General features: G+C 33.4%; 1 protein-coding gene across 5 annotated transcripts; it reads right to left on the bottom strand.

The window, feature by feature from the left end:
- LOC109336499 (putative ion channel POLLUX-like 2) lies at positions 946 to 12,367 on the bottom strand. Of its 5 annotated transcripts, none has more exons than XM_019573125.1 (25): positions 12,197 to 12,367; positions 12,009 to 12,111; positions 10,683 to 10,759; positions 9,314 to 9,435; positions 8,896 to 9,176; positions 7,917 to 7,988; positions 7,606 to 7,681; positions 7,404 to 7,502; positions 7,174 to 7,328; positions 6,986 to 7,090; positions 6,237 to 6,323; positions 4,820 to 4,904; positions 4,590 to 4,737; positions 4,044 to 4,120; positions 3,892 to 3,972; positions 3,132 to 3,314; positions 2,939 to 3,052; positions 2,614 to 2,709; positions 2,401 to 2,524; positions 2,262 to 2,338; positions 2,103 to 2,150; positions 1,926 to 1,995; positions 1,756 to 1,829; positions 1,161 to 1,271; positions 946 to 1,086 (listed from the first exon to the last, which is right to left on the bottom strand). In XM_019573125.1, the coding sequence occupies exons 1-25, from the start codon at positions 12,201 to 12,203 to the stop codon at positions 985 to 987; spliced, it is 2,574 nt and encodes an 857-aa protein (XP_019428670.1). In that variant the 5' UTR covers positions 12,204 to 12,367; the 3' UTR covers positions 946 to 984. The 5 variants fall into 5 exon arrangements, with proteins under 5 accessions (XP_019428670.1, XP_019428671.1, XP_019428672.1 ...); XM_019573126.1 differs by having other exon boundaries at positions 12,202 to 12,367; XM_019573127.1 differs by lacking the exons at positions 10,683 to 10,759; positions 12,197 to 12,367 and having other exon boundaries at positions 8,896 to 9,225; positions 12,009 to 12,079.

Raw genomic sequence — 16,036 nt, 5'->3', positions numbered from 1 at the left:
AGAATACCTGGTTCCATTGCTATATCTTTCTAGTGTTCTTCCCTGATGTTTTCTCTGATTGCCTTTTGTTTTCACCTCTCCTCCTTCCCTTTATGAGTTTCTTGATGATTAGAAACTCAGTTTCCTTCCTTCCACGCTATAACAATGCACTGGATTTTCTTTTATGCAAAACCAAGACCTTTCTCTTATTCTTGCTTTTAGTTTCTCTCTTTCAGAATAGAGATGTATTCCTTATGTGCTTAATTGAATTGTCACACACTGTCCAGTTTTAATGCATCAGTTTGGGGAAGTTAACATATAGGAAACTTCCCATGAAGTGAGAGGGAGGGAGTTAACAAAACCCCCACTAATCTAATTATTTAATTGCCTTGCATCATCACATTAGGCACTTTCATTCAGATTAGTGACTTTCATCCACATGGACCACATTGATTATTAAATTAATCTAACATCTATTATTACTCATACTTCAGTTTGTTATTAAAAGGCAAGGATGTAAGGATGTATGGGTAATTGGTCTTAAAATTTAGATAGCTTACTTAGGATCTTTGGCTTTTATGTAATTCAATATTTTTTTATGATAAGACTTGTGATTAATTCTCTTTCTTAGAATTAATTAATGAGTGTAATATCCTTGTACTTTTCGTGCATTCATTTTTCCTTTTCTATGTATGAGATCCATGTCTGCTCTTTTTACCATTTTCAACCACTCATTTAGATTTATTGCCAGAAAGACTTGCTCTATATGCTATTGTTACATAACAAACATATCTAACACCTTCTAGTTGGTGAAAGAGCAACACAGGAATATTCAATAATCCTAAAGAATTAGCAAACAGTCACTAGAAGCAATCACCCAAGTTTTAGGGGTAAGAAACTTCATTAAAAATTTATTAGCATGATTAAAGCCATAACATTTTTCATTTTTGCCGACCCCACCTAGTGGGATAAAAGTTCCGTTGTTGTTGTACTAGAGCCACAGCATTAGAAAATGATAGGTTGTTCTCCTTCAAGCTCAGATATGACTATCAAGGAGTCATTCAGTTCAAGAGAAAGGGGTTCAGACTTGGGAACTGGGTTGATAACCTGAAAATGGGAAAGGTATGAGTAGCATGTTCAAATGATTGATTCAAAATAAATTTGAAGTGTCATTGGCATACCTTCTTGTTGTTTTTCACATAACCTATGGCTACTTCTCTCCTTAAATGGGCTCTCTCATATAGCTCTGAAAATGATGGATTCTCTCCTTCTTTCATGTATAGGCTAATATCCTATAATAAGAACACAAAGATGAGTTACCTGCAATGTTACAACAGCTATAATGCATTCTTAAGAGAAAGGTCATCGGTTTATGTCATTTGTTGTGGTACATGATAATGCCCATTGTCTAATTTAAGAACAGAGATATGTTGTTCCATATCATGTCTCATAGATTGTTCCGCGTCAATGAAAATATCTCATGTAAATTAAAAAATTTAAATATTCACTATTATTTGTTCCTAATTTAAAGGCAAAAATATAATATACAACATAAACTATAAATATCATGTTTAGCACATGGGTTATTGTAAAGTGATAAAGCAAGAATTCATCCATGAAATGAAATGAAATGGAATGGTGGGAAAATTCAAAGAAAGGGAAAAACCAATGTGGCTTGGTCATAATGATTCATGTAGTAACACCATCACACACATATATATCACCTTCTTGGCATTAATGTTAATAAAATAAAGTATGCACAACAATAGATATCACCTTCACATATATTTCATCACCCTCTGCATTTAGTATGTCTTTCCAAACTTCATTCAGTTCACTGTTCTCAGCCACTGTTTTTCAAAGTTTGACAAACAACTTTAATTTTGCCGCAGAAAATAGATCAAGACAATTAAAGCTCAATCAGGAAGAGAACAAAGATTAATGACCTTGAGCTGTTACAAGGCTCATTACTTCCTCGGCTGCAATGTACGTCACCGATGGCTTGATTCGATTAATCTGTAGCATTTATATATACATATATTATTTATTTATTTATCATCAGTGCAAAATACTGCAATCTACAATTTGGAAGGTTAAATAAACCCAAACGAGAAGATAATTACCTGTTTTCCCAATTTTGAATCAACGATTTCTGCTACAAGATTTTGCACCTACAAAACAGCCAATTTAATCCGACAACTATTTTTATTTACTCATTAGACTAAATAACATTTTAAAATGAACAACTCCAATCAACATTAAGAAAATGGTATAGTTGTCACCTTAACTCCAAGTTTGTTGCAGATACTTTCTGCAAGTAGGAGAGAATATGCAGATTGCTTGTCTGCTTTGGATGGATCTGCAAAGAGAAGAGTCAATAAGAGGCTATTTTCAGCTACAAATTTTTGTGTGCATAATTACCTCCAAGAAGACATTCTCTATCAGATATGACAGCAATTGACAAGGGAATATCTTTATTCTTCAAAGAACTCTGAATATTCAAAATGGTTTCCTGTAAGGTATCATAGTCCATGGGATTTCCATTCTACAAAATTTGAAAGAAATGAATCATAGTGTCAAAAGCTCCACACCAAGAGGAATTTGAAAACATTGATTGAGTGCTAGAGGCAATACCCTACGAGAAACTCGGATATTCTTGAGTTTGCGTTGACCAATAATGTTACCCGTCCTTAAAATCCTGCCATCTACTGGAGTGTCTGATAATATTTCCTGCATATTATTTATGGTCAGAAATAATAAATTATTCAACTTCAAGTGAATGCATATATAATTTGGTAACAAAAAAATATTCAATGTCATGAAACTGCTGGTGGTTCAAAAAGTATCTAGTTGGCAGGATAATACAGTTTATGTTAATACCACTATAGCAAAGAGTAATTTAATCACACATACAAAAGTACGTAGATCAACAAAGATTCAAACATATATAAGAACATACCAAAACACTACCAGGACCAAGATAGTTATCATACTCTTGAATCATTTCTACAGTATCAGGTCTCCAACCAAGTAAAAGAATGCATTCTTTTGGTCCTACATTCCCATCTGATGCCTACATTACAATCACCAATGAAGGCTAAAATTTAGTACATATGACATAACACTCATTCCATACAGCACATAAGTCATACCTTGGAACCTGATATGTTAGGACGTTTAACAATATTAGCAAGTCTAGATTTACTCAGTTCCATGGCATAATCCGCATCCTTTTCATGTGAGTCTTCATTATGAATTCCAAGTCTTCCTTCTATCTCATTTGGGGTTACAACTTCTGGCTTTTTAGTATCCTGAAGGGATCCAATGAATAATACCTGACAAGGGAAGCAGAGTGATATGAGAAAGTATGCTTGTAAGCCCAGAAAATTTGACTAATCTCGTAAAACTATAGGATCTAAATTTGCATTTTGGGCAACAGGCTCCTTCTTGCCACTATCTATCCCTGAACAAACACATGAATTAAAAAAGAATATGATGTATAGTGCATCTGATGGACCGGCAGGACTGTGTATGATACTACCACCTACATGTCAATCAAACGACATTGTATTTGCTCACGGAATCAACAAACATCATTGAAGAATTAAACAAAATATTTTTTTTAATTAAATCAATTATTTAAGCTTCTACACCACCTTAATTAAAGAGGAAATAAACTATCATCGTAAAATATGAGATCAGGGTCAAAAAATAATTTTTTTTAAACCACAACACATAATAAGGTTTTATAATAAATACAACTGTTGTATAAAAAATCTCGAACGATGAACCTATACCCCTGCTGGTTCAGACTTCAGAGAACCATTGCACTCTTACAAAATCAAGGACTAAAGGGTAGAGGGGACATGTATGACATAAATATAATTAGACTCGTGTTAGTCTACTACATACTTTGTCAGTTTGCTGCAGAATTTCAGCATCACTTGGGTGAAAGTATATTCTCCCACTCCGGTAAAGACCACAGACAACAGCCTGAAATAATATTCATGCACAGAGTGTTGATACAAAGTATATAAATGAAGTTCAGCAAAGAAAGTTATTACCTCTTGAAATCCACGTCTTATTTGCCTGTATGTCATTCCCTCTAGATTAGGCAAGCTGCAAAGATAAAACACATTTTCTGCAAGTGGAAGGTTCGATAAATATTCATAAAAAGATTAATTTATTTTCAAATATTAGGCAACACATCTTAGTCCACTTAACTGTATAGAAAACTAAACTGGGTAAAGAAAACCAATACCTCAAAGTTAAGGCAGGAACAAATAATGTCAGAGACAAAAAATGGAACGCTTTCATGTGCTATTTAGATCAATAACAACCAACTAAAAACACCCAAAAAATGAGTAACTTGGACCCAAGAATTAAATCGTGTTCTCTTAAGATATTGTGTACCTCTATCATTTAACTAGCATCTTGTAAGTCATTTAATGAATAACATGTTGAAAATTTGTGTAATATATTCTGAAATATTTTTGTAGAGAATAATACAAATATATAGTCCCATTCAGAATAATTTAGGAAATAGGGTAAACAAGCAATCCTTACAAACATGACATTTATGACATGTGTAGGGAGCATAAATGCAGTACTTCGATAATTTAGTAAGTGCCTGTAGATCTTTATAAGCCCCTTTTGCCGAGAGCATTGAACAAATAATTTGGATGCAACATTTTCTACAGGCTCTACTTTCAACCCTGAGATTGACTTCAACAACTCACATGTCTTGGAACTTGAAACCTACATTCATTAATTAAGAAAAATTCAAGTTTTACTCTGCCTTGTCTTTAGTTTCATATAACGCTACTCGTAAGTAACATACCTCAACTATGGTGGGGACAGAGTCCATCTTCGGAATTGGTTGAAGGGCTAAAACAGAAAGAAACGCGTCCGTGTCAACTTCATACCTAATACAGAGAGGATATGAAATCAGTAAACTTCATTAAAAGTGAAATTAAGTAAAAACTAGTTTCTATAGTAAGTGGAAGAGGATTTCTTTATAATGGGATGCATTAACTAGATGATTAGTTAGGCTCCATGTGTGTCCTTATAGTATACTAAATAAGTATAACAATCACAGATTCACCTAATATTATTCTCCAACAAAATTGATTTTGCAAACTGTTCAATCGACAATTAGCACAATATTTTCTCAAGTCCTTAGATTCATTCACAAACTCCTCAACAAAACGTATGCTTGTAGCTGATGATAAAGGATAAATACCAAGCTTATTTTGCACCATCGAAATGCTTAGATGAATATAACTTGTGAGGTATCGGCAGAACCAAGTGCGAAACTTACAGAAGATGATGAGACATCACTTAGAGATACAGGAGGTTTGTGAAAGGTGGAGTTATTTGACAGCTATCTGGTCAAAAATTGTTTTTCTAATGAGTTTTGTAAGTCAAATTCACACAGTGAATCACTAAAAGAATGCTTCAGGGAAGTTGTTCTGTATAAGATCGATTCGGAAGTATACATTAAAATCTGTACTACACTACTACCATTTGGGCTATGTGCACCACAAATCCAGTGCTGGGAAGTGTGTCTTTGTTTAGGGGAATCATAACTTCGTGGAGAAGCAATGAGAATGTAGATGATAGGTATAGTGTTGAAGCTGAATATTTCGAATGGCACAAACGACTTGTGAGCTTGTGTGGAATTAAAACTTGCTTCCAATCACCTTCCCAGTGAGACTGTCGTGATAATCGGGTTGCCATGCATATCTCCAGTAAACCACAGTTTCAAGAGAGAACAAATCATATTGAAGTGGACTGCTATTTTGTTAAGGCATAGGCTCATAAAACCTTATCTCCAGACTCCAATGCTTATGATCATAAAGCAAGCAACTGGAAGATTTGTTTACAGTAGCTAGAACTAATTTTAGTTATAAGAAGCTGGACTTGGCTACTATTTATGACCTCGCTTGAGAAGAAGTGTTAGGATGAGTTTATTGAGATGTGGACTGGCTTATACTAATGTGCCCTTCTACCTAGTTTTATGTATAAACTAAAAATACATACACATTGATCCTAATCATTCAGATCAGTGATTCTAACTTTCAGCAGTCTCTCTCTCCTCTCTGTTTCTCGCCCTTACTAAAATCTCTGAAAACAACTTCAACTGAAATTAATAACTAAAATTCAAACCTTTAAGCATATTAACAATTAGAAATAGCAAATTTCTCTAACATCATCGTATACCCTCATATTAATAATTTAAATAAATTTACTCTTACCGATCCCCTTTTGTAGGTAGTATAATTATAGCTCGTGCCTTGTTGGCTGCTGCTCTTTCAAATGATTTTGATAAACTAAGGCTGCAACTGTAAATCCAGAAATTTCAAGCATGAGGCATGAACGAAAATAAGTTTAAAGCATTACGTCCTAAACTGAAACTCAGGTCATAGTTTCTGATGTGTTTCTAGTTTCTACAGTAATTTCCATGTCTGGCATTAAAAGAAAAGACAGATAGCAACTTCATTAATGACAAATATGCCACATTTAAGTCAAACTAATAAAGGTTATAGATTTTCCTTAAATTGCTCTATTGAAAAAATGAGGATAGAGTTCTCAGTAGGAAACTAAAGGGACTAAATTGCTCTATCGTGCAAACTGGAGGGACTTGCAGTGCAATTAACTCAAATTATAAAATAAAGATGACATTAAACTGACAAACAACAGACATATATATAGCAAGATGTTACTTCAACAAAAGGAAATGAGCTAATGACTATGCATTTTATCCCCGTTTAATGATATATATGTTATATACAATGAAGCTAGAAAATAAGGAATCCTTCATTTTGTTTTTTTTATTGGTCACTACGATCTCTTCACCAATTCGATTTTGCTTTCTCTTAAGAAATCAATCAAGGAAACTAACAACTACAGTAAAATATCTGGCAGTCCTAAGTAGAGAAAAAGCTGGGATTTCTGCTAAAGGTGCTTCTATGGTTAAAAAAACGAAATTATCCAGCACTGGTACCTCTTGGTAAGGACATCAATGTGATTTAAATCTTTTGCAATATTGTCAGCTACCCTATCAATCTGTTTTCTAGGAAGATCAGACATAAGAAGGATTCTCTGCTTCCTGAAAAATTGAAAAAGCATATTACATTTTTCAGCAATCAGAATAGAAGGGCAATGGGCAACTACCTTGTTCAAACCATTTACCTAGCTGTAGCTGTGCCTAAGCGGATAGCGAATTCATGATACTTGTTTAGCTGCTTTAATATGAAAGGAAGATGACTGTTCATCCCACAAATAATGATATGATCAGTCTCCAGAACTTGCATTTGGGCCCCCTCTCTGAGTCTTTGCATATTATTCTGTTATGAAGACTAACAATTAATGAAATACACAGGAAATATTGCTTAATGAATGTTTAATGCTTATGATCATACCCTAAATTGTTCGGTCATCGTACTTAGAAGGCGAGTATAAAACAATATACCCCATATTGCAAGAAGAAAGCCAATAACACGCTCAATACGAGTTGATTGCTGCAGGCAATTATGTTATTTAGTTACAAGCAAATGCTTATAAACAGTATGAAAAAGTGTTCCAAAAAATCAGATTATGAAGTCCACAATAAGACTGGAATACTTTTAAATGAGTAGATGATGAGCAAAGACATGCCCAGGCTTCCCAAAGACAATCTTCCAGAGAATGTTGACTACCCCTGGACAATTTAGTATTCTACGAAATCAGCAAGCATAATAAAATGAACCTCATTACTCAGCGATAACATACTGTAGCACAAACGAGTAATTGTAAAAGAGTGTAAGTATTTGTGGGATTGAATTTTAAATATTTTTTCCTTTTTATCAAGACTGGGGAACTGATAATGCTATTCACATTATGGAAACAAAAAAAGGCTGGTTAACACTCTAAAAACTGCATTTATTTTTAATTACCTGAGCTTGAAGAACAGGAGACCACCGATGACAACAAACGAGAAGCACGCTATAAGGAGCACTATGAAGAATCTGAAAGAGTCCATATAATTCATTCAGATAACACAGTTGTATAGCCTTAGTTTTTTTATACAAAGCAATAGTTTGTAAAGGAAACAAAATCCATTGCATCCATTCATAGAAAAAAGCCACTCAAATTGCAAAAAAGAATTTATTATGTGCTCAGTCATTCTCAGCTACCCTTCTTGGCCTCAAATAAATGAGCTTCCTAGTTCCAAGGAATAGCTGCAAGAGAGTAACAGATATATTCAAGAAGCATAGAAGCTAAGGGAACAATGCAAATTTTCCTACCCAATGGTAAGTGGTAACTCTGAAGAATATATTGATCCTTAAACATTGTTTAGATCCCCTCTAGCCGTATGAAGTAAATCCCAAAAAAAAGGCATCTGTTTTCAGATAATCTTACACTTTTTTCCTTCAACCTCCTGAGATGTACCGTTACAGTTTTTTTTCAAAATCCTCAAGCAGGCTTGTCTCTCATTATAAACCATAATCTCCATTTCAAGTCCTCCAAGTTAACAAACAATGCGAGTATAGATTACCATAAATCCCAAATGCTGACATTCTTTCACAAAGAAAGTTGGTTTCCGTATACAATAAATTGATAAAGAACATACCACAATTAATAATAAAATGGACACAAAATTAAGAAGTCATCCTCAGGAAACTTGACAACACACAGAAATAGCGCACTGTTGCAATTTATTTGCTAGATGATATATAGCATAATATTTTCCTTATAGCCATGCCATCAACAATATGCTATACTGACATAATATAATGCACAAACGGGGTAAAAAGCGATGCAACGCACAAGGCTTCAGTCAAGTAAAGTGAAGAACTTAAAAATTATTAAATAACCAGTAGATAGAGAAGTTCTCAGCAAATAAATAATGATGTGATAAAGGACTTCACTTACGTAGCAACATTTCTCTCAACTTGGATGTTAAATAAGTACAACAACCGTGCTAAGCTCCATGAAATATCATGAAAAGAAGGCAATGACACATCTAGTTGAAGAGGCTTAGGCTTATTCAATGCGTTGGAAATACAAGCAAGAGGCATGCTGGTGGTCACACTAAGAGTCTGAAGCACATCTGGAAGTATTGATTGGACAACTTTTATCATCAGATCCAAAAACTTCTTGGGTGTCAGTCTCAGTATGAAGTACAATGACATAGATTGTACCATGCTTTCAGCCTGTAGACCGATGCTTTTAGTATGAAGTGAAGGAACAATGTGTAATACACTGAACCATAATAAACTAGGACGATTACGATATGTCTATATATATCCTCAAATTTAGAAGATTCCTAGCTTTCTCATACATTCCTCACCTGAGAAGTAGTATTATTTTTCTCCATCCACAGGAACTTGGTGCCCAAATTTTCTGGAACATGTTTAGAAGTGTTGGAATTTGACTTAATGTCCAACCTGTGAGAACCAACCTCCCATCTCCCTACAGGGATTTCATCAATTCACCTCTTAGTCTTATGTAAGAACAGCCGATGTAATTAGTCTATATAAATTATTTCTAATTGGAAAAAGAAAGAGAACACATATCATGTGCAATAATAGATGAACAGAAGAAAAGCAAATATCATAAAATCAAAAACAAAATCTAAAGTCTGACAAATGAAAAGAATGACTACAGAATAGTCAAAGATGATTAGAGATCAAAGACTTCCAGTAAGACCATACAGAAGCTTCTGGAAGGAAACATATTCAGGCCAGAAATAAAAAGAGACAGAACAATCTATAACCATCTTGAGAAAGATAAACCCTTTCAGGAAGGCAGTAAGACCTACATAATTAAAAATGTTAAAGATCAAATATATGCAAGAAATGAGGATCACAATTTTGACAAAATGAATCATTAATTACATCTTCACATTAGTGAAGTTTCTTGGTTTGTAATAATATCATATATGCATATATAATGAGACCAATCTGCGAGTGAGTGGAAGCAGTCTTCTGCTTTTAAAAAGCTTAAAAAGACTTATGACCCCATCAATTCTCTTTAAAAACTGGTAATATGACATTAGTTTGATTTCTCCTTTAACAATTTTATGGACACAAGATGGAGAGGATAAAAGTGCATAAAATATTAGAACTAGTCACCATACAACCGATAAACTTATCAAAGTATATATGTCGACCTTTTTCCCAAATAACAAGCATGTAAATAGAAATGTAAGAGAAGAATTCTAACTCAGCATCTTACAACTACGGGATTAATTTTTTCAATGGCCTCTGCCCCAGGTCATACACCTTGGCACGTATGAGTAGCACCACATATTTTCTATTTCTCAGAAATAAGAAACGATGGACCTTATCAGCCTAAAGTGTTTGATATCATAATTATCAGTCTGCTAAATAAAACCAAAAGCAACATCTGCTTCCACATAACTTGATGTTCTGTGCACATATCTGTTGACAAATGAAGTCACAAAGACAAGAAAACTTTATATGACTGCCAAATAAAGAGCCAAATAATGAACCCTAAAGCTGAACAAGGATAAGAAATAGACAAAAGTTCACTGGTCAGTCACAAGAAAGCTACTGGATTGAGAACTGTACTCTAATTATTTGGATTATCTCTTGATTCTAACCTGACAAACTCAATAAATGACATGCTTAAGATCTTGTTAATAAAATAGAACAAAGAAACTCTGGTATTGTTTTGTCTTGACTCGTGGAGCTCACCTTCACCCTGTGCCCTAAGACCATGTGCATTTAATGCTGAAGATTTGTTCCAGCTGAAGCGGCAGGGCAAAAACCTCCTGTGAAGTATCATAGGCAATCAAACAAGAATTTTCCAAATAAAATCATCATTTAAAATCTATATAAGTTTCCTACACCGACTGGCACAACTGGTAAGGGGAAACTTGACATCTAAGTTGGTTGAGGTTTGAATCCCGTCACAAAATCCATTGTTCATGGATTATCCATAAACACTAGTTGATTATAGAGGCTTGTCATGACCCTGTGATGGTACAGTCATCCTGACTCTATAATTTTTTGCACTGAGGAAAAATTCTAGAAAACCAAATTTGTTATACAACAATGCTGGAATGAGTCAGAGGGTCTAACTTGAGGTTAAGCATATCCATCCAAGACTACCATAAGTTACATAAATTGCTAGGTAACGTAACCATTTCCATGGAATTCCCATTATAGGTTTGAGTTACCATCTTCAACAAACCTCATTACAGATGACAAGAACTGGGTTAAGGAGGTGTGATCCATACTTTAACCACCCGTGTTTTAACCTTCAGCTAGAACCAGTGGGTGTTAGTTCCCCTCAGGTGCATCCCTGAAGGCCTTAGGCTCGATTAATGACTTAATGCTGATGCACCCAATGAATAGAAGCAAAGCATTTCCAATTATAAGTATAGATAAACAGAAGCAGAGCATGAGCACAAAATTTGAAGGAGCCAAAATCAGTGTACATAAACATGAAATGCTCTAAGTGCTAAAGACACTTACTTATATACAGAGAACAGTAAACTACTCTGGTCCTCAATGCACCCAATGAAACAGACCCCACAGAATATGGCTCTTGCAGGGACCATGGAGCAATCGCCAAAAATCACCATTGGATGGGTTAAGAACACATTAGTAGACCGACCGGACATCATATCTTAACACAAAAACTTGTCTTTAAATTTATAGGTTGATATCCATTTATATATTTTTCACTTTCACCATTTGTTAATTAGAGTGTGAGTTTCGGCTTAACAGTAAGGTTATTTGTCCGTTTAAATATTGGAAACAATATCTTTGCTTGCGAAGCTAAGGCTGTATACATCTATCCTCCTTATATCGAACTCGCGCTGCCTCTTTTTTTACCATTTGTTAATTGAACTGTATAATGCTGAATCTCTTAAACTTGAACTCAGGTATAAGGTGATCCGAAATACAATATGATTATGAATGGCCCCACGAGAAGGAAATAATATAAATAATAAGAACACGTCAATAACAACATAGAAAAAGACAGAGCTTAAACATAAAAACAGAGAAAAATACCTTGTATTATTGATAGTGGTTGATGAGAAATGGGTATGCCTTAGAAGACGAGGTGGAGGTAGGATCCATGGCTGAGAGCTCTGCAACTGAGTGAGAAGCATAGCTGAAGAAAAGACACTGAATTGGAAGGAGAAAAGTAAAACCTTAAAACAAAGAAAAAGAAGGAAAAAAGTGATTGTACAAATTACATAACATGATGTATATATGTGGAAATAAATGGGAAAAGGTGGTTGAATTAAGCCAAAATTGAAAATCTGGATGATCCCTTTCTAAGTTAGGACCAGCTTTGAGTTATAATAATAAAGTTGTATTGGTGGACCATTGTCCTATGATACTTGCATTTAATGTACTCTCCAGTGAATCTGAATCTTGTACCTGCTTACAAATGAATTAGTAAATTACACTCACTTCTTCTGATTTAAATGAATTAGTAAATTATTTTTGGCAGCTACATAAATCACCTCCTAATGATTTAAAATACACAATCGATAATACAATTATAACTTAACAAACTTTTATATCGTTAGTCAATTTATATATAGATTTAATATGTATTTATTGTCACTATATATATTTTTTATATTGTCATCAAATTATTCATCATTCATATGTTAACTACCATTAATTTTTAAATAAAAGTAATACAAATCAATATTAGGTGATATATTAATAATATAAAAAATTTTACAATCAAATGAGCACATTTTAAATCTTTATATATACATGTTACACACTTTAGTTGATCATTAAATGATTGCATCAAATGTATATCACATGCCATTTAATAAAATATTATGAAAAAATATATATGTGTAACTTCATATAAAATATGTTTGAATTTATTGTTCATTGGGATGACAAAAATTCTCAACATATGTAGCCTTGAAAATATGTACAATAATAATTTATAGGTGGAAACAGGTTTTATAATATATACTTTGTAGGTATTAATATATTTATAAATTTATTTTTTAATTAAATTTTGATTATTATTTTGATATTATATATTATCTATTTTATTTTTTTATTTTTTATCAACAATGAACTTTATTAAAAAATGAAAAGTAAAAAACTAGAAGAACAAGTAGTATTCCTATCCATAAACATAAAATTATCTATCAAAAAGATAATTGGATGGATTCAACATCCAATCCAAAAAAGAGAAATTGAAACTATTACAATGAATTCTTAGGATGTTCCAAGAATGTAAGAAAATAAGTTTCATGACTTTATTAAGATGAAATCTCAAATTTTCAAAAATAATATTGTTCTTCACAAGCCATATATTCCAAATAGTGATGAACTAAAGTGACAACGACATTTATTTATTCATGTTCGTCAACCGCAACAAAGTCATATGAGTAGAAAAGTTTACCTCAGAATTATTGTGAAGTATTGAGGTAAGACCAAACCTGGAGTACATACATTGTCAAACATTATAAGACTTTGAGTAAGTGAAAAGTAGGTGATTTATTGGTTCGTTCTCCTCCCCGCATAGAGTACAACACGGTAGAATATGTGCTCCTAAGATATCCCGTTGAACAAGACATAACCTTGTTAGGACTCCACCTAAGAAGATTTTCCACACTAAACATTTCATCTTCGGTGGTACATTACATTTTCATACCTTTTTGAAGTCCATGTTGTCACCTCTTCTATCTTCTTGAGACATCGCATTATAAGCACTTCTAAGTGAGTATTGTCCTCCTTTGTCATGAACCAAACTCCATTCATCTTTGGCGTCTTGATCATGTACAAAATTCCCAATAATTTTTAAGAGTTCATCCTTCTCCTCTTGCTCCCAAAGGAACAAGCTCTTCCTCTAAGTGAATTTCTAAGACCATACACCATTGATCCATCCCCTCAACTTGTTGATAGATGCATCTTTATTAATAGTCACTTGAAACAATCTTGAAAATAAGTTTTTAAGAAGGTTCCCTCACCCAAAAATCTAATCAGGACCTAACATCTCTTTCGGAACCTACTTTCCTCCGAAAGCCATCAACCAACCACCCTCTACCAACACTTTCTTTTATACTACTAAAATTCCCAAGATCTCTCCACCAAGATGTACCTCACTTAAAACACTCGAACTCACTACCCCTAGACCCCGAAAGATGCCAACCCTATGTCTAGATTATAAAACTTTAACCCAAAGTGAGTCACTTCCATAAGCATTTTCCATCTCCATTTACCTGAAAGAGCTATATTAAACAAAAAATATTTTTTACCCCAAGACCTCCAATCTTCTTAGAGCTATACACATTTTTTCAATTCACCTAATGAACACCTCTACTCCTCTCCCCTCTTCCCCATAAAAATCTTCTTTGAATTTTATCAATCTCATTAATGACGGAAATAGGGACCTTAAAAAAGAAAAGAAATAGATGGATAAGGAATAAAGTATCGATTTAAGAAGAGTAACTCGACTACCAAAGGAGAGAAGTTTATGTTGCTAGAGAGAAAGTCTCTTTTAGGATTAGCACCAACAAGAATTCCAAGAAACTTGAAAGGAATAGAATCAATTTCACAATGAAGTTCAACTACCGCTGACAAGACAAAGTCACAGTTGGAGTTCACTCCAATGAATTTGCTTTTGTGGAAATTTATTTTCAAACCAGACACCAATACAAAAGACTTCAGCATACTTTTAAGCATCATAATATTCTCAATAGAGTTATTACCAATAACCAAAGTGTCATTCGCATACTAGAGATGAGAGATAATGATCTCATCTTTTCCAACCTTATAACCTTGGAATATATCTTTTTCATTGCTTCTCTCATAATACTGCCTAGCCCATATGCCACTATTAAGAAAAGAAAATGGGCTATCAGATCATCATGTCTAAGACCTCTTGTCATACTGAACTCTTGGGTTGGGCTGCCGTTAACCAAAATAGAAATTGAGTTGGATTGTGAGCAATTTTTTATCCAACTCCTTCATTTGAGTCTGAATCCCATATTTTCCATCATGTATAGAAGAAAACTTCAATTAACTGAATCATAATTATCTACTTTATTGGTATTTCATAATAAATTATAATGATTTAATTATAATCATAAATTATGATATAAATATTTTATTTTTCATTTAATAATTATTTTTATATATTTACTATTATAAAATATAAATATATAATAAAAATTAAACACATGTTGGATACCGTAGATACTCGCTACCCATAAATGGTGCAGGTATGAAAATGAGAAAGCACTACCTATCCGACTTCATTGTCATCCTAATTGTTCAGAACTTAATAAAATGTTTAAAATAATTGTAATCAATATATTACTCACAACTTGTTTGATAAAATCGGTGTTGTGATAATTGGATCGGACGGTCCGACTAGTTTGACCACTGTCTGGACTTAAAAACGACCCTAGTTTGTAGTCTTAACCGAGTGAGGGGTTGAACCGCTTTGAACTAGAGAAATTTTGGTTCAACCATGTTAAACTCGTTTGAACTGCAATAACATGTGAAATGAACCGGACGATTCACTTAAAGTTTTAAAAAATAGAACACTACTCTACTATTTTGTTTTACTTCGGTACAAAAAAGACGGAAAATATGTTATTTCATTATAATTATATAAAATTTTGTATTTATATATAACTATATATTTATATATAAAAATGATAAATTATATATGAAATTATCGGATTCGACCGGACGGTTTAACCGTTTAAACTGATTAAACCTAACACTTGACTTTTTTCAATTTGATGTTCGGCTTAGGTTTCACAACATTGGATAAAATGTTTGAAAGAATTATAGTGAACTTATGTTTAGAAATGCTCAGTTAATTTTTTTGGGTCCAACGACCTATAACAAGTTTGTTGTTAATGCTAAAGCAAGGTATACCAACAAAAACCAAAGTTGGAAATATACACATGATATCTTCATTTATAAAAATAGTGATACATATCTTTAGCATTACCATACCCTAATAGTTGCATCCACTTATATCTGGGTGGAGATGGAGAATAGTGATATACTTGTGCTATTATTCGATGAGTAACATCTAA

This window comes from Lupinus angustifolius, chromosome LG20 (genome assembly GCF_001865875.1).
Source record: "Lupinus angustifolius cultivar Tanjil chromosome LG20, LupAngTanjil_v1.0, whole genome shotgun sequence".
Taxonomy (NCBI): Eukaryota; Viridiplantae; Streptophyta; class Magnoliopsida; order Fabales; family Fabaceae; genus Lupinus; species Lupinus angustifolius.
This window is presented reverse-complemented; position numbering and strand designations above follow the sequence as displayed.